This window comes from Lathyrus oleraceus, chromosome 3, assembly GCF_024323335.1.
Source record: "Lathyrus oleraceus cultivar Zhongwan6 chromosome 3, CAAS_Psat_ZW6_1.0, whole genome shotgun sequence".
Classification (NCBI taxonomy): domain Eukaryota; kingdom Viridiplantae; phylum Streptophyta; class Magnoliopsida; order Fabales; family Fabaceae; genus Lathyrus; species Lathyrus oleraceus.
In genome coordinates this window covers 41,664,820-41,686,719 of record NC_066581.1, presented here as the reverse complement: position 1 = coordinate 41,686,719, position 21,900 = coordinate 41,664,820, and the positions used below count along the sequence as shown (strand labels likewise).

At 31.1% G+C, this 21,900-nt stretch overlaps 1 protein-coding gene across 1 annotated transcript; it reads right to left on the bottom strand.

The window, feature by feature from the left end:
• Positions 1 to 9,951: 9,951 nt before the first annotated feature.
• Positions 9,952 to 10,591, bottom strand: LOC127132380 (protein RALF-like 33). Its single transcript, XM_051061324.1, has one exon. The coding sequence runs from the start codon at positions 10,533 to 10,535 to the stop codon at positions 10,161 to 10,163; it is 375 nt and encodes a 124-aa protein (XP_050917281.1). The 5' UTR covers positions 10,536 to 10,591; the 3' UTR covers positions 9,952 to 10,160.
• Between the last annotated feature and the right edge of the window lie 11,309 nt (positions 10,592 to 21,900).

Below are 21,900 nucleotides of genomic sequence, written 5' to 3'. Positions count from 1 at the left end.
TCAATTAACTTCTGAAGATCAACCAGATTCTAATTGAATATTTACTTTGGTACTTCAAAAAGGTTAATTAGGAAAATATTCTTTCATTCTGATTTTATCTTTTTAGGATTATACATCTCAGGGGGAGCTTTGTGCTTTTGTAAGATTTATTCTTTTGTGATTACCTTGTACAAAACTGTTAATCAAAATACATGTTTTATCATCATCAAAAATGGGGAGATTGTTAGAATAATATTTGGTTTTGCATCTATACCTTGAGTTTTGATGATAACAATGTTGTATTTGTGTGAGAAATTTTTTGGTACCCCTAATGGTTTATTATTGTGTAACTTTAACAACTAGTTCTAATTCAGAATACATGATGTGCGACGTCATCGATTTCTGAATAATGAGTTCCAAAACCGCTTTTGCGCAAGCTATTAGAAGTTCTAAAAGATGTTCAATATTGATGTTGCGATGATCTTTCTACTTCTGTGCTGATTCACTCTTGAGAAGCTTCTAAGGAGACACTATGTTACTGCTGCAATATTCTCTCAGTTCATGCTTCTGGACGTGACTCTGATCACCAAACTTCTGAAGAATGGCAAGCTTCTGAATATATGTTACGTAACTGAAGATTCTGAAGATCTCAAGCCAGATGATTGAGGTTATCAAGGTTCTGACTATAGATTCTGAAGACTCTGAAGATTCTGAAGATACTGAAGATCTCAAGCCAAAATACTGATGCTATCAAGGTTCTGATCGGAGATTCTAAAGTTTCTGAATCCAACTTTATGTTTCTTCATTTTATACTTCATCAACTTTCATCAGAAGCTAATGAACTTGAAGATAAGATCAAATGAGAACGTGATCAAATATTATATAGTACAAATCAAATATCCTTTCCACTACCTGATTTTATGGATGAATAACAGTACGTAATATCACTCCTTTCACCATCCAATAGTAGACAACCGCTCTACGAGCTTTCCCTATTTGCCCTCCAACGGACTTCTTCTCATGCTATATAAGTGAGACTTGGAGACTTGAATAAAAGCCGTCGGTGATGCAATATTTTGATAAGTCTATTTCTTTGTGAAAAACTATCATTCTTTTGTACACAATTTTTATTTAAGTGTTTGTTTATCATTTGTGTAAAATCCGCTGGTATAAAAGCATTTTGTAACATACAAAATCATTATTCAAACTGTTTGTTTGATTACTTGAGAGGTTATCCTCGAGAAGACAAAAAAGGTTATTCTTTCTGAGTCCTTAAGGAGACTAGGGTATAGTTGGATCCTTGATAAGACAAAGAAGGATATTTTTTGTGATTATTTTAATTTGTTTATTATAATGGATTAAGTCCTTGTGTATAAGGCAAAATTACCTTGGCGGGTGGACTGGAGTAGCTTTGAGTTTCAAGCGAACCAGGATAAAAATACTTGTGTTTTTATCTATTTGTTATTAACTTGTTAGTGGTGTGTTCTTGTTTTGGAAAAAGCTTTTGCTTGTAAAACCCAATTCAAACCCCCATTTCTTGTGTTTTTCACACCTTCAAATCAGACAGAAAGAAAAACATATATAATTTCAAGGAAATTTTAATATTAAATAAAATCAGTTCAGGAAGATGAATAAATAAAACACAAAATATGTTCTAAATCCTAAGCCTATGGTTTCTTCAGAAGATCCAAAGTAACTTTTAGATCAACACTCATAATGTCTTGTTTGACATTCATTGCATTCACCCTGTCATACATTTCTGCTTGCTTTATAGCAATGGCTTGTTGAGTGGCAACAACAAAGGTCATATTTGCCTCTAAAAGCTCTTGTTTTTTACTGGAAGAGGCGACTGATTATGAAGTAACATCCTTCAAATTATGAATGATTGATACACAAAGGTTTGGAGAGAATCCCACTTAGCAATATAAGTTACTGGGTCAGAAGCAGAGGTTCTCTCATCAACCAGATTATGCGTTTTATCAAGAAATATAATTTTGATTTCTTCCAAGTTGGTTTGGATAACAGGTGGAAAAGATGGGATATTGGTATATGAAGGGCCAAATGATTGGTTTTCTTGGATACTTAGGTTTAGGGAAGTTTCTGGATGAAGAAGATCAAAAGACATTTGTTCAAATTCGATTATAGGTTCAGATGTAGATTGAACTAGAGATAGATCCTGAACAATTTGTCCAGACTCAATTTGGGGTTCAGATGAACTTGAACTTGGAATTGAGTCCGAACATGGCTAGGTTATTTGTGAGGTGTGGATTTAGGTGATGGTTTAGGTGGTTAAGTTTTTGGTGGAGGAGCAATTGAAGTCTCTTGCTAGGTTGCTTAAGCAAAGTGCAATAAGTTTGATTATGGTGAAAATCTCTTGTTGGACAAGCGGACTTGACTACTCTCAGTTTAGGAGAGGAACCAGGATAAACTCTGTATGTTGCTTTACTACTTGCTTCTGATTGTTTATCATTCCGCTGCAAACTAACTCTATGTTCAGACTTTGAACTTGTTCAGATTCGGAAGTTGGTTTTTCAAAAGTACAAAAGGAATTAACATACATAATTCAACCCCCTTCTTGTGTATTTTTATCACCTTCAGTTGGTATCAAAGCATGATTTATACAATAACACTTAACAATGGTAAAGAAAAGATCTTTAGAAAAATACATCATTCATCATGCTTGATGGTCCTAAAGTAAATAGTCCTGATGGTGGTACTCCTCGTGGTAATAATAACCATGATCAAAGTACATCTTATACTGCTAGACCACCAACACTCAGTGGTAACTCCACTGAGTTTGATTGGTGGAAAAGGGAAAATGTACACCTATATCATATGGCTTGATGATGAGTTATGGCATGTCCTTAAAGATGGAATCAACTTTGAATTTGATGGAGTAAGCATGGTGACTAATAGAAAAAATCTCACACCTACTCAGAAAAATGTTTATAGAAAGCATCATAGAGTGATGGGTATTCTGGTGAAATATCTACCTCACACTGAGTAGATAAAGATTATTGACAAATCCACTACAAAAACCGTCTTTGAATCTTCATGTTCCACTTATAAAGGGAATCATCAAGTCAAAGAAGCCAAGGCTAATTTGTTGGTTCAACAATATGAAATGTTTATAATGGAAAAAGATTGGAGTATTGAAACCATGTTTTAAAGGTTTCAAATACTTGCGTATGGGATTTAGATTTTGAATAAAAGCTACACCACCTCTGATTATGTCAAGAAGATTCTTAACAATCTTCTTGTCAGATATATACCAAAGGTGACAGCTATTCAGGAAGCAAAAGACCTGAACAAAATCAATCTTGAAAGTCTGATAAGTAATCTCCAAAGTCATGAGTTAAAACTCAATAAAGATGAATAACCAATTAAGAAATCAAAGTAAATGGTTTTGAAATCTATTGGGAGGTATGAGAAATCTTCTCAGGCTTGGGAGCAAAAGAAGCCACTAATGATGAAGCTTCTGATGAAGATTCTGATGATGGTGACATGACACTTATCATAAAAATATTTAAGTATCTTGCCAACAAAAACAAGAGGTTCTCTGGTAAAAAATATGTTTCAGAGGAACAAGTTTCAGAGAAAACAATGATGATGAGAAAGTTTGCTTCAACTGTTAGAAGCCCGATCATTTCATTGCTGATTGTCCAGATCTGCAGAAGGACAAAGCCAAAAAGGAAAACTTCTAGAAGAATAACTTCAAAAGTAAAGTCAATAAAAGTCTCATGGTAACATGTGATGAACTTAATGGCAAAGAAGAAAATATAAAAAGTAAAGAAGAATCCAACCTTGCTTTGGTTGCTTCAACCTTTTTAGATTCAGAATTAGAAGTTGGGTTTGACTCAGATTGAGAGGATACATAAGAGGTATTTTCTAAACTCTCTAAATTTGATATAATTACTTTATGTCAAGATCTTATAGAAATATGTCAACAGAAAGCCAAACATATGAAAATTTTAAAGAAGCAATGTGGTCTTATAAGAGATGAACTAAACTTATCTAGAGATAAGATTGAAAAACTTGAAAGAGATCAGATTGCTTTAATAAAAAATGTTTATGACAAACCTCTTGATAAGCATGAATTAGATCTTCAAGAGTTTATCATATTTGGGTTTGAAAGAACCAAACTTTCTTCCATGATCTATGGAGTAAGTAAGAGGAAAAGAGGAGGTCTTGGTTACAATCAGAAACCTTATAATCCAAGGACTAAAATCTTGATGAAACCCTCAGATCCTTCTTCTTCAAGAACCGTTGATAAATGGATGAATGCTTACTTTATGCCTACTGCTAAAAATGATAAAGTTCGGAACCATTCAAAACCTGTGATTGATAACTCACAAGTTCTAAAGAAATCAGAACCTCGGACTCAAAGATTAAAAGTTCTAAGAAAACTAGAACTTAAGACTCTCAAGTCAGAAGTTCTGAAAACTTAAGAACTCAAAGTTGTTGAATCAAAGGATCTAAGAGGTTCATAAGTCAAGGTCAAGACTTATCCAAGATAAAACTTGTATAAACAAAAGTCTAGAATGAGTCTAGACCCTACCACAAGGCTAAGGCTCAAAGCAAGAGGAAACCCTGCAAAACTAACTTCGAAGGACCCATACGAGTATGGGTACCAAAAAACGAGATCGTTTTTGCTACAAACATATTAAAGGAAAGAGCAAAGCAATAACTGTTGTTCTAGGACAATGGTTACTTCAAATTACAACAACAAGAAGGCTTATATTCTAAATCCTAACTCTGAAGGAGGAAGAAAATGTGGAATCTGGAAGAAATCGGTAAGGCAAGATTATTGGCACTGAGAAGACTGATGTTATCCTAAAATGCAGGTGCTTTAGACTTTGTGAAAATCCTTGAAGTTTATCCAGTTGTTGTGGAATCTGAAAAGACTCATGATGTTTTCTGAAGAGTAATGTTGGAACAATGATGTTTCTCAAAGAACAATCTCAATAGAATATCTAAAGCTGCATAAAGAAAAGTATGAATATCTTTGTGTGTTTTATGCAACTGATTATAATCCTTTCTTTTAAAAAAATTATCTGTCAGAAGGGCTTCTTGTTTATGAAAGAAGAATCACACTTCAATATGTTAATTATACTTCTATCAACATGGCAAGAAATCTTATTCTATATCAGAGTCAAGCACCTTATTTTTCATATTTGTGCTTACATCTGATTGGAGTAGTAGAGTCTGATGATATTTAGAAGCTACTATGATCAAAAGCTCTGAACCATCTTATGATGTATAATAGCCTATGAAGGATCTCAACCTCTTAAATTCACACAAGTGGACAAAACTTTTCTCTGCTTTTGGCACATGTCCTCCTGCGTGTCACAAATCTGGAATGTCTTCTGACACATGGATTATTGTTGTTGGATAAAAACTCCTCTGATCTTGTTGTTTTGTCTTAGGTAATATTCCTCTTACATGTTTGTCTATTTATTCTATTTTTGATTAAAATTATTTTACACTCAAAATCACTCATTATATCAGACACGCACACACACACACACACACACACACACACATTCTCTCTCTCTCTCTCACTCTCTCTCTCTCTCTCTCTCTCTCTCTCTCTCTCTCTCTCACACACACACACACACACACACACACACGCGCTTTTGTTTTCTCAAACCTCCTCTGAAAAACACCCAATTTCAAAAAGAAAATCCTAGAAACTCTAAAACTCCTTCTACAATGACATCCTCATCAACTGCTCAAGCACTTATGATTGTCGATTTTGGGAAGAGTTTGACTATCAAACCCAAGATCATGGATATCAATAAGAATAATCTAAAGCTTTTGATGGAATAAATTATTGACTTTGACTCATTCAATCAGAATGGATATGACCTTTGAAGCTACTTCGGAGTATAGGAGTGGTCTCCATTCTTTGCTTTGCTTAATGGACCAACTTACCCTCATCTAGTAAGAGATTTCTAGGTTAGGGCTTAAGTTTTTGACGAATATTCTGCTTCTATGAAACTAAGTTTGGTGGTAGAGAATGCCGATTCTTTGAAAGGAAAAAGTAGAGAAGAATTAGGTTTGAAGAAGTTTGAAGAAATGGAGATTAGATCAACACTGATGAGTGTTGACGTAATCATCACTCAGAATCTTTCATTCTCCGCTTCACTTCTATCATTCTCATGATGAGTCACAAATGTCTTGTACACTAAAAATAATTAAAAAATAATATTATACAAAATAACAAATAAAAGGTTAAAGATAATAAAAAATAGTTATGAAGATTGAGTTATTTTAATTGAAGAATGAGATCCATCTCCTCGTCTATTTTAAGTTGTTCTATATATTATTAATGATATCATAATCTTGTATCTAAAAAGATTAAGATTCATGTAAAAACATAAAAAATAATGATGAAGAATGATAAGAAAGAGATAATATATGTCTAGTTCTCAAATATAATAAATTATTTTATGATGAATCATCTTTTCTCTGAAATTGTCTAAACTCAATGAGTATAGACCATTGTTTGTCTTTGCAATTGTCGATAAATATAATTGTAAATGATTAATCTTGTAAATTATTGATCGGTTATAAATATAGTCGTAAATAAGATTATTTCTATGGACTATACAACTTTATATAAATAGTAACTTATGAGAGCTAATAATATAAAAACGTTGCACATTACGTTAAATTAATTAGTTATAATGCTTTAAGATAAAATATTATTTTAATTATTTATTTATATGAACTGTGTGAAATTTTTTAAAGATGACACATTAATATCAGTGTAATTTAATATTTTTAAATAATATATTTTACTTAAATAGTAATAACTTTAAATAAAATGAAAAAATAGTCAAATTATTTTTAAAATATGTATTAAAATAATTACATTTTAAAATAACTAACTATAACTAAAATAATATAAGCTGTGAAAATATCACAATGTAATTGTTATCAATATTTTAATTCTTTAGAAATCAAAAGATCATATTTATTTTGAGAAAAATATATCAATTTTTAAAAAAGAGACAATTGTATTAACTCTACAACTTTCAAAATTATAACTTCTGAAAGCTAATAATATAAAAAAGTTGTCGAGTCATAATTCTGTAAAATTAAATATTATCTTAACTATATTTATATATAAATATTATATGCATATATAATAAGAAGCATTGTAAAATTTTTTATTCATATGAAAAAATTATTATTGTTTTTTACTTTTTATTTTACTATAAAATATTTATATAAATGATATTATTTTAAGTGATTTATGTAGTATTTGTGATGTTAAATAATAAAAATATTTTTTATAATGACACTTTTTCTAGCTAAAATTTTATAAGGATATTTTGTATTTTTCTAAATATAAATAAGTAAAATATTTTTTAGAGCAATACATTTTCCTAGCTAAGATTTATAAAGGATATAGAATATAAAAAAAAATAAGAATTAAAGTATGCTACTTTAAGAACTAATAATGTAAAAGTGTTACATATCAAATTATTGAGGAGTCGCATATTAAATATTGAGTCCTAATGATTTAAAATAAAAAAATATGTTAATTATTTATTTCTAAATGTTATATATAAATAGAATAAGAAGACATGCAAAAAATTTATTCATATTAAAATTATATTTATATATATTTTCTATTTCCTCTTTAATGTACATTATTTATAAAAAAATATCATTGTAAATGATGAAAGTAATATTTATGTTGTAAATAAGAATTTTTTTTTTTATAAAAACACTTTTTTTCTAGCTAAGGTGTTATAAGGATATTTTGTTCATTTTTATATTAAATAAATAAAATGCTATAAAAATATTTTAAAACACTTTTTTGTTTTTTTAATCAAAAACCATCTCATATATTAGCTGTTTTTTTAGTTGTTATTGGGTATGGGCCCAATATTGATACCGAAGAGAGTTTTTCCTTAATGACTTTTTCTTGCTAGATTGTTATTTCTAGTTAAAGTGTTATAATGTTATTTTTTTCATATTTATCATAATTTACTTCCCTATTATTTTCATTCAATAAAAAAGTTAGATCCACTTCTCTCCACCGTACTGAAAGTTTTACTCCACATATCTGGCAAACCAACCCACATTGTCCACAGTTTAAGATCCATTGGCAGCAAGTATGGCCGATTCATAAACAATTTGGCGTTGGTTCCCCACAATTTGAAGGGTGCATTCCATAAACACGTATGTGAAAATATCAAAATTTTAACAACATGTCATTTTCGATTGGCCTAGTAACACTTATAAAGTAGGCCTTGTGGATTCAAACTCACTCACCCACCCACCCATACTCACATCTCACTAGTGTCATAAATCAAATGTCACAATATCACAAAGTAAAGTAAATTGCACTTCTAGTTCCAAACCTAAATAAAATGTGTTAGGTTATGAATATAATTGCTGACCAAACACAAATGATAGGTTAAAATCATTAGGTAAGTAGATGATTTTTTACCAAATCACTATCAACTTTCCATTCCACATTAAAATTTTCAACTCTTTAAAATGGGTCCCATCTCTACGACCAATGGAATCACACCTCTTGAAATCACATTACATTACAAAAGAAACTTCATTACGTGCTTCCCATTTAGAAAAAAAGATACACAAATAGTAGTATAATTTGTGGGCCTTTTAATTAAATATTATACAAACACAATTTGGCAAGGGGACCACAATTCATTTGGACCGAGTATGAACTTGGTAACCATCATTATTACCAACCAACCACTAAAATATATTTTTCTTTTTAAAAAATAATAATATTGTCATAAAATTTCCTGCCGGCGGAAACTTGGCCTATACCTAATATTAAGCAATACTAATATTTAGTTCTTAAAATTGATACTAAAAAACATAATCTTATGAATTAGACTGATCACAATAAACAATTCAAAAAAATTAATCTTCGATCTTATAAAAATTTAATACAAGGTCGGTCATCGTGTAAAAACATTTAATTTTTATTATTTATTTTAACTTTTTGTTATATAATTTTTAATTTGTACTTTTATTTTTATCATTCATTTTAGTTTATATGTAATTTTTATCATTTATTTTAATATTTTTTAATACATTTTAGAATTTATTTTAAACAAATTTTAAAAAAAAACTAGAGTTTGATTATTTTCACAAAACTATATATTTAAAAATAGTAAATTGTGTTAAGTATTTTAGAGGTATTACTTTAAAATTAGTAAAATGTGCAACCAATTCTCCCTTTAAAAATATAACACTAATTTAGTAAAATGTTTCCCTTAAATAAAAATAATAAAATGTCCGTAAGTAAAACTCTTTCTACAAAAAAATTAACACTAATTCTCACGAGTGAATTCGATCATGAACCTCTCAATCCTACCATCTCAACCATGTGTTCTTGAGTAATCTATAGAATAATATATTATTTAACTTAATCAAACTTTTCAATTAAAGAAAAACATTGAGAACTAATCGAATTCACAATCCTTCAAAACCAAGACTGTTTTAATTAATTCAATTATTACTCACCAACACTTTTACTCATGCTTTATTTATGTAAGCATGGAAAGCAAAGCATTATATGCTTATGCCAACACATAAAGCAAAGCATTTAAACTTTTAACAAGTTAAGGCAACGGTAGTAACCATTTCAAATCGAATTTCGAAAATCAAATCTTCTAGATTTGATAAATAAAAAAATAAAAAAAAAATCAGTGGATAACAAAAAAACGGTAACAAAACAAAAAACTAGTATAAAATACAATAAATGTAATTCAATTATCATTCATACATCGTGAATACGACAATACATTACAGTCACACACACACATTCACCAACACGCTGGCATACATAGCTGTATTCAACGCGCAATATCGTAATAATAAGAATATTAAAAAAATAAATATTTATTAATTTCTCTTATATTTATATTTATATTTATATTTTTACCATAAAAAATTAAATATTAATAATAACAACAATTAAATAATTAATTGATAATAACATAATTAACAATAATCAACAACGGTAAATAACAGAGTATTTTCATAAAAGAGTCACAACTCACAACAGTGACCCACAAATAAAATGGATTAAACGTCCAATATTAAAGTATATAAAAATTCACAACCAAACTGAATTAATTAATAATTATTATTTTTTTCAAAAATTGAAGAAAAATAATAATTAATTAACTCCGGCACCTCGTGATAGCGCTGCATCCACGGCTGTAAGGGTTGGCCTGAGCACCGGGACGGCAATTGTAGTACGAAGCGCCACGGCGAGAGCATGGCACAGTGTTCCTCTGAAGCGCACCATAGCTGATGTACTTTGTTGTTGCTAAAATACGCCTGTTGATCTCGTTATCAAACTGAAACTCTTCTTCACCTTGTTGCAACATGCAATCGGCGATGGAACCTTCGCAGGTTGTTTTGGTTTGGTGAATCCATTCCATTCCGAAGTTGAATCCTCCGGCATCTACTGTCGGTGGTGAAATCGTTAGTGTTAACAAGACGGTGGCGCAAATTATGAGGAGGAGGTGTGAATAGAAGCTTGGTGGTGCCATTGATTTTGAGTTTTGAGGTTGGTTTGTTGTTTTGGTATGTGAAAAAGAAAATGGAACGGGGCATTAATGTCTTATTTAAAAGGCTTGTGGGTTGAATAATGACACTCGGATTCGCTTTATTTACACTAAATGCCATTCTCATAACTTTTTATTTTTTACGATTTATAATTTAAGAAAGCAATTTAAAACTGTCATGAATTTGTTTAATTGAATTTGTTTAATTGAATTTGTTGTTCTTGCTGGTACTAAATGGTAGTCTGTAGTAACAAATGAAGTTTGATATGCTGAACTATATCACACTGTTGTTTTTTATTATTCTTTTTTATTTATTTTGTGAAATTATTTTTTATTTGTTTTGGAGGTGCATTTGTGTCTATGAATATATGTAATATTTGTTATTCTTCTGCTTTCTTTTACTTGATTTTTTAAAATAAATATAATTTTCATATAATTACAAAGGGGAGTGAAATTAAGTTTCGAAGAGAAATGATTATTGTTATTAAAGAATTCATATTTTTTATTTCTATTTCATTGTAAATCAATTAAAATAAATAAATTTCCTGGCATGTTAATTCTTTAATACCCATTAGTTTTGGTTACGCTTAGGTAGCGTTACTTTTATTTAAAATTGATTGTGTTTTTTAAAATAGTTAACTAATTAATAAAATTTATATGATTTTATTTTCTTAAAAAAATTGAATTAAATATATTTAATTTAAAATATTTCCTCACCTCTGATTCCCTCTTCTTCAAATTTTTCAATCATACAAACTTTTAAAGAAGATAAATGTTTTGCTTATATAAAAATTGATTCAATCGATCAACTATCATTAAAAATACTATTAGATACTAGATAAACATACAAAATTATGACATGATATTAGAAATAAAAAAATTGACTTAACACCTTCTAATAAAAATTTAAGGTAATTTGTTTTTATTTTAAATCTCATAAATAACAAGTATTTCTTTAATTTTAAAATCAAATTATATTAAAATAATTGAGATAATATTGATTTAAATTCTTAAAAATTACTATGGTAATAAATTATTTATCTTATCTATTTACTTTAAATATTAAATTATATCAAATTATAATTTTTTTACATGTGAAATATACTTGAAGATTTTTTTTCTTCATTTTAAGTGTTATCATATTTAACTAGTATATAAAATATTTACACCGCATCAAAAATAAACTTCACCTCACTAAAAAATGTATAAAATAATATATAATAATTGTATCTATAAATTTGATTGTATTTTCTAAATTAATTAATTAATTAATTAAATTCAATGTCATTTTGTATTTTTAAATTTGTTTTGACATAGGAGAATCTTTTAACAATATAGATTATTTTTCCATTGCGTTATCATTAAAAGTAGACACATGTTAGTATGTAGGTCAGTCAACATCGATGTTGACATGTCGTAAAGGTAATCTCTATTGTTCATTGGTATCGAGAAATCGATCAAACGTCTTGCGATCGTGGGGTTAAACAAAGTATTTTTTTATTGCGGTGGAGGAGTTACCCCTTGTTATCCTACCGGTGCAACTGGTGTTGATGACACCATCGGAGCAGTTGTCCTAACAGGTGTTGACACAACCGTTTTTTCAACCATCGATCTGACTGATTGTTCTACCACATTCTAGGGATTGTTTTGTGCATTAGTGTTGTCTACAGAATGACATGTCATTTTTGGTAAAGATTTTCCACTTCTTAAACGCATGCAAACAACCCAGACACATTCATGAATGGATAACAAGTTTTAAAGAGAAAACTATAAATATCTACATAAGATAAAAAAAAATTAGCACACCTCCCACTGGACGTGTCAATTTGTTTACATTGAAATTTCTTAAACAACTGTTAGTCTCTTATTAAAGGTTACTTGAAGAATCGACTAGTGAATCCTAGGACACAGTGCTAAAGATTTCAAATATCAAAGTCTCTTTTTGAAGCTTCTTAAAAGGTATGCAATGTGAAACCAACCCTACGGGTAAAGCTTCCTCAGAACTTCTTTTATTTCTTTCTATTGAATAATTTTCTGGCTCTGTTAATGTTGTGATACGTGTGTGGTTTGGTTTCTTTGATTTTCTATTTCCTGGTTGTTGCATATTTATTTGGTTAAAAAGATAAGTTTGTGTAAGTCTAGCTCAACTATCTCAGAGTTTCAATTAGAAACTATGAGTAATTTAGAGTATGAGCTTTAGTGTGCTTTATGGAATGATTTTAGCAGCGTAACAATGTGATTTTCGTCCCTCTTCTTGCTGCATAATGTTGGTGTATTTATAGGGAGTGAATGGGTGGAAATTTCATACGTGTGAGAAGATTTTTGTGAGAATTTTTGTTGATAATGCATGTGAATGAGGGATAAGATCAAATAGGAAAACTGCATTATGCTAGAAAGGGTTTTGAGACCCTGATTTTGTGGGATCGTTTTTTGGGTGGTGGTGTGAGCCTGTTTTGCTTTATTTTAGTGTGTGTCAAACGTTTGCATAATTGTGGTTCATGATGTATGTATGTTGTTTTGTTTGCTGACTCACTTTTCTGCTTGAATTTGGTCATGTATGTATGGTATAACATTTGCTTATTGTGGATTTGATGAATATGGTGTGTGTGGATGTTTTGGTGACTTATGTATATTATCATGTATGATTGAATGATCACTGATTTGTATACTAACAGAATTTATCCTTTTTGTCTTTTGTATCTGCATATGTGATGGCTTGGAGTTGATAACCACGTGGCTTGGCTTAGGGGAAGCTTGATGATGAACGAGTAAGGGAGATGGCACACAAAGATTACTGCAAGCTGAATTTCAAGAAACAAACCCCTTCTTTTTTTTGTAATAACCAAACTTTGTACTTTTGTTCTCTTTTTTCAATTTTAATGATAAATTGAATATTGTAAATAAAAACTTACTTAGTACTTCTCTATATCATATTGTTGTAACTTAAAGAAGAAAAATAAAAAAATCCATGTACTTTTTGCAATATTAAAATGATTGCACTATAGGTTACTAAATCAATTTGCATCTTAAGCAAAATTACGCGCCATATTAGACCAACATTTGGAATAATATTGAAAAGGTAAAATTTAAGATAAATAAGAACTAATTCTTATTATGTTCCTAATTTGTATCTCGTGATATCAAAAGTGTAATGTTAATGGAATGATTAAAAGGCGTATGATTAAAATAAATATAGGAATTTGCACTTGTGAACCTTAAATGAACTTGATCAATCCAAATGATATCAATGTTTTTGAAACTAAATCCAAAGTAACTCACAGATGAAGTTAGTCCTAAGGACTTGGGAACAAATGCAAATGTTAGGGGGCAATGTAATATAATCCAAAGAGTTATAATCTTGGACTTTCCTCATTTTATTTCATCTTTCACTAATTTACATAATGCACACTAAGGGATGATTATGAAATTTCCTGACCAAATGAAATGGTCATGATGCATATGATATTTTATTTGAAAAAAGGTTTGCATTAATCAAGCTCACAGGGTTAGGTCAATAACTGAATGCATACAGATGAACAGAGACATGACTGAATGAAATGGTTATATGACTGCAGATGAATATGATATAATCTAGGTAGGACAAAATTGGGGTATAACACTCATTTATAATACCCTATTGATCACAAAACTTCCCAAAATCATTTGAGACATATTCACCTCTACCATCCATTTTGAGAACTTTGATTTTGTGATCGCTTTTCCTTTCAATCATGGACCTGAACTTCTTGAACACCTAAAGTACCTCATCTTTTATTTTGATTAGGTACATTCATAGTTTTCTACTATGATAATTAATGAATGGGGCAAAAATATATATTGTCACCAATAGAATCAACTTGCATTGGTTCATATACATATGAATAACCATCTCAAGATGACACTTGGTTCTACAAGCCGCATCTTTGTTGAACTTTCCTTTTTGTTACTTCGCTTGCATACATTCTTCATAAATTTCAGTCGGTATGTTAATCGATGGAAACCTCGTTACTATCTTATTCTTTTGCAAGGCGTTGAGATCTCAAAAATTAAGATGCCCAAGCCTATAATGTCTTATCCACTCCTATCTAATATCTACTATAGCATGAAATCTATGTTCGATAACCTTTGGTTCAACCTTGAAGGTTCTATTTGGAGCCATGGGAGCCTTTAGGACCAAAACTTTGTTTGTGCTTATAACATGTAACACCTTGTTCTTCATATGAATCTTTTAACCCTTATCAAGTAATTGGACAATGATTAGAATGTTACACTTGATTATGAGAATATACAATACATACTTTATCATAGAATGGTTACCATCCCTTATCCTGATCAATATGTCACTGATCCATTCTGCCGCTAGACTGGTATCACCCGCGAACTTTACCTTGTTCTTCATGAAACGATTGATTGTAACAAACCAATATTTTCTTCTTGTCATGTGAGTTTAACATTTGGAGTCTAAAAATCATTTATCGATGTACTGTACAGTCTCTATTGTAGTCACCATGGCATTTTCTTCTACTGGTAACCAATTATAACATATTGGTATCCAGTTACAGCCTTATCTGGAAGCCTATTATAGCCTCTTAAAGTTATCTTGTAACTTTCTACAGTTGTATTTTTCTTCAGTGATCGTCACCAAGAGTGTGTTTTGATCATCATACTCTTGTCTTGCAACTCTAGCTTCATCTTCTTGTGGTTCTTTGATGTTGGCATTACACTCTCTTGTAAAATGATCAAACTTTTAACAACTAAAGCATTACACACTGCTTTTGTCTCCTTTCTTACTTACTCCCCTTCCTCTAATGTTGTCATCTCTAGAGTTTTATAATCCCCCAATTATATTTCCACTGCTTTCACCCTTTAGGAATGTTAAATTTTTGGAAATTTAGGATTCTCTTCCATCAAAATTCTGAAAGATTCCTCTATCTTTATTCATGGGAAACTTTCCCTTTTCCTGGTAGTCTCTTTCATTGAAATGGGCTTGCAAAGAGATCTCCATCTTTGCCTTATCAACATTCATTTCCTCCCTTCTCTTCTCATTAGCTTCAAGAGAGCTTTGCAGCTCCTCCTTGCTTATTATCGTGAGATCCTTCGATTCCTCAATTGAAACTACTATATTGTCAAATCTTGACACCAAAGAACGCAATATTTTTACAACAGTATACTACTATATGATCGTTTATCTACACACCTCTACTTGGTTCACCAATCTTGTGATTCTTGTTGTGAATTTGTTAATTGTTTCCTTTCACTCCATTTGAAACAATTACAACTGCCTCTTGTGAGTTTGTAACCTCACCACATTTACCTTATCAACTTCTGCATAAATTTTATCTAATATTTATCAAGCTTCCTTTGAGGTTGTGCAATCACCAACCTTCTCAAAATTATATGCATCAACACATTAATGAACCAGATACAACACATTGTATTCTTTTGTCTTCTCTTCCTTATGCATAGTCCTTTGTGCAGTCGTTGCACCTTCTACAAGTGGAGTAACATTATTCTTGATCACTTCAAGAACATCTTGATAACCAAACAACACTTTCATATGCATACACCACTTATTGTAGTTCTTCGCATCGAGAATTGGGAGATTCGTAAGGATTCGTTCACTAGAGATGGAAAATATTTTCGCACTCTAAGTGTTTGATGGATCTAACCAAACTCTTAATGCCAAATGTTGGAACAATGAACCACAGGAATAAATATTTTAAATGTGGAGGGGAGAGAGAGAGAGAGAGAGAGAGAGAGAGAGAGAGAGAGAGAGAGAGAGAGAGAATGAGAGAGATTAATTATTTATGGTTAAAATGGGAACATATATTATTAAGATGCCTATGGTGTATATATACATTTACATTGAGTGAGGCACAAGTAACAAAAACCTACATTGTAATTGGTTAGAGTCCTAAAGTAACCGATTATAGGGAAAATTACAACAGGTGTAACCAGATATAGACATAGTGTAATTTATTACCAAAAGATTATGTTTCAGCTGTAACCGGTTACAACCAATGTATAACTGGTTACCTGACGATTCCGTTTGAGTTATAACTGGTTACAGCCCCGCAATAACCGATTACAGACACTTAAATTACACTTTTCACTCAACAAATTATCTAATATGATATTGTATGTTCTCAATTTTATTAAAATGTCTCATAATTAAAGGAAAATTGAATTTATTTTTTTAATATATATTTGTTTAAAATGGTTTTAATTGAATGATGACAAAACATGTTTGGCCGAGAAATAAACATTTTAATGGATTCTCAACTAACCTGATTTATTTGTTTAATAGTTGTCATACCCCAAAATTTTCTCTACCTCTTTTCCACTTTCCGTATGACCTTTGATCCTTAATTCATCTACATACTCATGCCATATTCATTCATTTACAATTGCATTTCTTAGATAAGCATCATTAATTCAAAGGTTATTGTGCATGGAACAAGTGTTTGACAAGTCTCTTTTTATGGTATTCTTGAGAACTAAACTTATGGTATCTTAGTGGTACAATTGACTTGTGTTGATCATGTCTCCTGAGCTGAAAGCTTTGGAACTTTAATTTTGGTTTGTGACATTTGTAGATCATAAGGACTACATCACGGCATTGGATTTGATTATGGATTGCAAGTGTGATCGACTAATCTCTTTATGTACTTGGTCATTTAGTATGGATTCAAGACAAGGCTTTGTAATTCATAGTCAAGTCAAAGAAATCAAGATTCCTTCCTTCAAATTCAAGATTCATTCAAGATCATTCAAGTACAAGTTCGGATGTTCAAACCAAGATTTGAAGGGAAAATTTTCTTCTAAAAAACACAAGAAATAATTAAAGGGCCATTTCATTACAAAAATATATCTAATTTCATTACACAAAAGAATCCAAATCAATTACATAATTTTGCATCATTTGACCTACAATTGACTTTTGGTCAACTATTGATTTTTTGGTCAAAACAGTTGACCAAAGTCAACTGGCTATCCTAGACCCTACTTATTTCATCCCCTCATGAGCCCTCCATGTTTGAGCTTCCAAATATTCAAGTTTCTTTATGACCAAATAACTTGCCAAAGTGTTGTTCCTACCATGCGCTAGCCCTGCAAAACCATGGCATACTCAATACATAATTAGCCACAAAGATCAAGAAGTTTCATAACTTACGTTCACATGAGCCAATACATCATAACATAGCAAAACAATCCAAACTTTCATGTTGGTAACCGGTTACCTAAATGAGGGTCAGCGGTTACACCTGTATCAACACACTAGTAAACCAATTTTTATGTTGGTAACCGATTACACCTGGTTTCCTCCAACATCTATAGGCAAAAATTCACGTTGGTAACCAATTACCCAGAATTATGTAACCAGTTACACATGTGTTACAACCTCATTACACACACCAGAACACGTGTTTTCATGCTTGTAATCGGTTACACCTGAACCAGTAGCCAAAAAATGCCATTTCCAGCATTATAGTGCCATTCCAACACAAACCAATTCCTACACCAGTTCATATAACAACAATGAAATTATGCAACAACAAATAACAACTTCATATCCTACATTAATTCATCCAAACATCACTAACATTCATCAACACTTGAACTACACTTGCTCATTCCAATCCTAACAACAAGCCAAGCTAAATTCCATAACAATCCCTAGAATTATATTCAACATTTTAATAACAGTTCCACGTAACAATTTAACAGCTCACTAACACGGTTAACTCTTGTAACCAATTTCCTCATTAAATCCACTAACACTAACTGTTGCCCTAACTTCTAACCATAATTTCCCGAAAAACTGACCGAAACAATTCATCTATATAAACTCATCACTCTCTTCAATCATCAACAAAAATCATAATAACCATTCATTCTCTGAAAAAAATCACTGCAAATTCAGAATTCACTCTCTCAATTCATCTCTTTCACCTCACACCAAAGCTCCAAAACACCATTATTGGAGCAAGCTTCACCTTGAAGCTTGTCACCAATTGAGTTAGGCCCTCTACACTTCATTACTACATTCTACACTACCCTCACACTCACATAATCAATAACAACAATAATAATCCAGTTCAGAATTTTACAGATTTAATTCTTGAAAAGAAGAAGTTCATTGCAGAAGTAAAAGATTGAAGGCTCAAAGTAACATACCTATAGTTTTCTTCATCTTCATCATCTTCAGATTCAAACAATTTCCAAGACATACCTTCGTCTTGCGGGTCAGTCAATTTTTCTAATTCTTTGTTTACTGAACTTTTGATACTACAATGTAAATCTTGCAATGGAGAATCAAAGCCCCAAGGTTTGGTGGCTTGATTTTCTCTTCCATCATTTAATTTTTATTTTAGAGGTTAGGGTTCATCACTTTATTGATGCAATTCTGAAAATTGGTTGAGTGTTGGAATGAATTGAGGAAAGATTAAGAAACAGGAGGTTGAGAGGAGTATATTGGTGGTGATATTTGTTTGTTCTGGCCAATTCCACCGCCTCTGGAGCGGTGGAGCAAAACTTCGGTGGAGGTGCTCTTGAGAGAGAAATGATATGAACATGAGGTGTATAGGAGAGAATTATGTTGCTGAATTTTTCCTCCTCCCTTGCCATTTTTGGTTGGGCCAAGTATAATAATAAGCCCATGGTGCTTTGCATTCTTGCGCTTCTGTCTCTGTTGGTATACCCCCTGTTGAACCCAACGATAATACTTTGTGTTTGGGCCTTATCTGTTAGGCTCAAAGCCTCTGTTTCCAGGCTGCACGCCCTCTAGTTTATCACCCATGCAGAATTAATTGTTAATCCCTTATTTCTTGTTTTTTTTTTCAAATCTTTTCTCAATTTTATCTATACTTTTGATTCATGACCATGCACATTTTAATTCATGATAAATTCATAGAAAATGCATGAATTTGGTTAATTAGAGTAAATTCCTCTTTTAGAATTTAATTGAATTTAATTGTGGAGTTTCTTTAATTCTTCATTAAAATTCATTAAAAAATAGGTTTTAATATGATTAATTTCAATTTTTAATGCCTTGCTAATGTCTTACAGTTCCATGTGTTTAATGTTTGTTTTGACATGTTCACACCCTTTGATTAGTTGATCAAGTTTATTCATGATCAATTAACTACTTTGAATAATTAGTGTGTTTCCCCTATTCATTCAAGTGACCATAAGTTTCTTGGCTACTTGATTGAGTTACACCTTGGTACGTGCACTACACCGGATCTCAAGTTCAAGACTTCCCTTCCAAGACTCTAAAGCATAATGGACATCAAGGCCCTGATCATTGTTGGACTCCATCTATCATTTCCTCTTCTTTTTCCATTTAATACTAAAATATTTTTGCAAATAAATTAAAAATACAATTTAAATTGTATGCCACAGGCCTTAAGAAATGGAGAAAGAATAAGAAGGAGTATTCTTACCCTTGTTCTGAATGTCTTTGGATACGGGACGTTTGGCCCAGTTTTTCAAAGTACTCACCTCCATTCATAGACTTTAGTCTAATTCAAATCAAGACAATCTTTTTCAAAGTTAAAATCAATCACAACCCATCAAACTCAATTTTTTACTTAGGGCATTCAAAACCTTTTTCACAAAGGACGTGTTATTTTCGTTTTACCGCAAACAAACAACGTTTAAGTCTCCCACGCGCGACCATACAAGTAACATTTAACTGCTAGAATGTGAACGTTAACATTGTTCAATAAAAACAACCAACAAATCCGTATTTTCTACCACGAACTATGGAGATTTGATTTACTTATTGCACTATGAGAATACGTAGGCACATGATTTCGAAATCTTGGCGAGCACATTAATTGTAAACCTTTGTTTCCCTTTCGCAAGTAACTTTTAGATAGTAACACTCATCTGAATAAAGAACAATCAAAATGGTTCCCGTTGAGTACAACGGATGTGAGGGGTGTTAATACATTCCCCTTGCATAACCGACTTCCTTACCCTTTTTTCTCTTCTCATGGGTTTTATCGATATTTTCCCTTTTCTTCGGGAATAAATAAAGTTCGGTGGTGACTATGTTGTATCTTCGAGCGTACGATGCACTCAAGTATTTTTTTTTTGCAACGTGACAATAGTAAATGCATGGTTAATGCATATTTCAAACCCTGGGTTTCATATATTATATTTTGGTTATAATGATGTTGATATATTTTTCATGCTTTATATTAGGTCAAGTGTGAGCAATTGTAACATCATAAAACTAGACAAAGAAGTGGAAAATATTATAAGTTCAATACGAGATTTGAAAATCTAAAGTTGGTCAAAATAAAGTAGAAGCCAACAAGATAAAAAAGGTTTAAAGGAATACAATTTTTCTGGTAATGTCGAAGAAAAGTCAGTTATCTATAAGATGAATACAAAATCTGAAGAGAAAAAGTTGAGTTTTAGGGTTGCACAACATTTATCACTCCTGCAGGTACTATATGGTATGTACTAACATATGAAGCTTGATATGTTGAACTAATTTATTTGTAAGCAACCACAAGTCCAAAATACTTCTTTAAAGTGGAAGTATATGGGAGAAAGACTCCTCCATCTTCACAATAGAAGATTGTAGTAGCTAAATCATCATAAGAATATTATATTGTGGGGATGCACATTAAGGCAGACAATGATCTCCTGAAACACAATGATATTAAAGGCTTTAATGACACATGTTATGACAAGGAGGGGGATATGTTCATAGTTTATGAACATGTCTTCACCATTTTCTCCTATAATAATATCAGGCTCAATCAAAATATTTTTGAAATAGTCAGGAATATAATTACCTTGGAGACTAAAAAAGAGATGAAAAAATATTTCACTAAGGAGGAGATAAGTGAGTCCACCGCCTTTAGAAATGATACGACCTTTATTGGGCTTGATGAACCCTTTATGATTTAACCATAATTATACTGATATTATATGTTTGATATATCTCATTAAGTGTTACATATTTATAATAATGGATTTCTCCATCTTATCTTAATAATACTCTTAATAACAACAAGAATACTTCTAAAAGTTCTGTCGATATTAAGTTAGATATGACTAAAGCTTATAATAGATTTAAGTGGAGTGTTATAAAGAGAAAGCCTTGATATCAATGAATTTTTCTAACAATTTGATTGCTACTATTAAGAAGTGTGTGGTTATTGTTTCTTTATATATTTTGATCAATAGTATGCCTTCTAACTGGTTTAAACTCAAGTGTGTCATTAAACAAGGAGACATTACATCCCCTTATTAATTTGATGAACTTATCCTTTGCTAAAAGGTTCTCCGATATTTCTCATTTTTATTATGTCGATGATAATATCATCTT

Excerpts from the sequence above, each read along its gene's own strand:
- LOC127132380 (XM_051061324.1), bottom strand. The coding sequence starts at position 10,535 with ATGGCACCACCAAGCTTCTATTCACACCTCCTCCTCATAATTTGCGCC.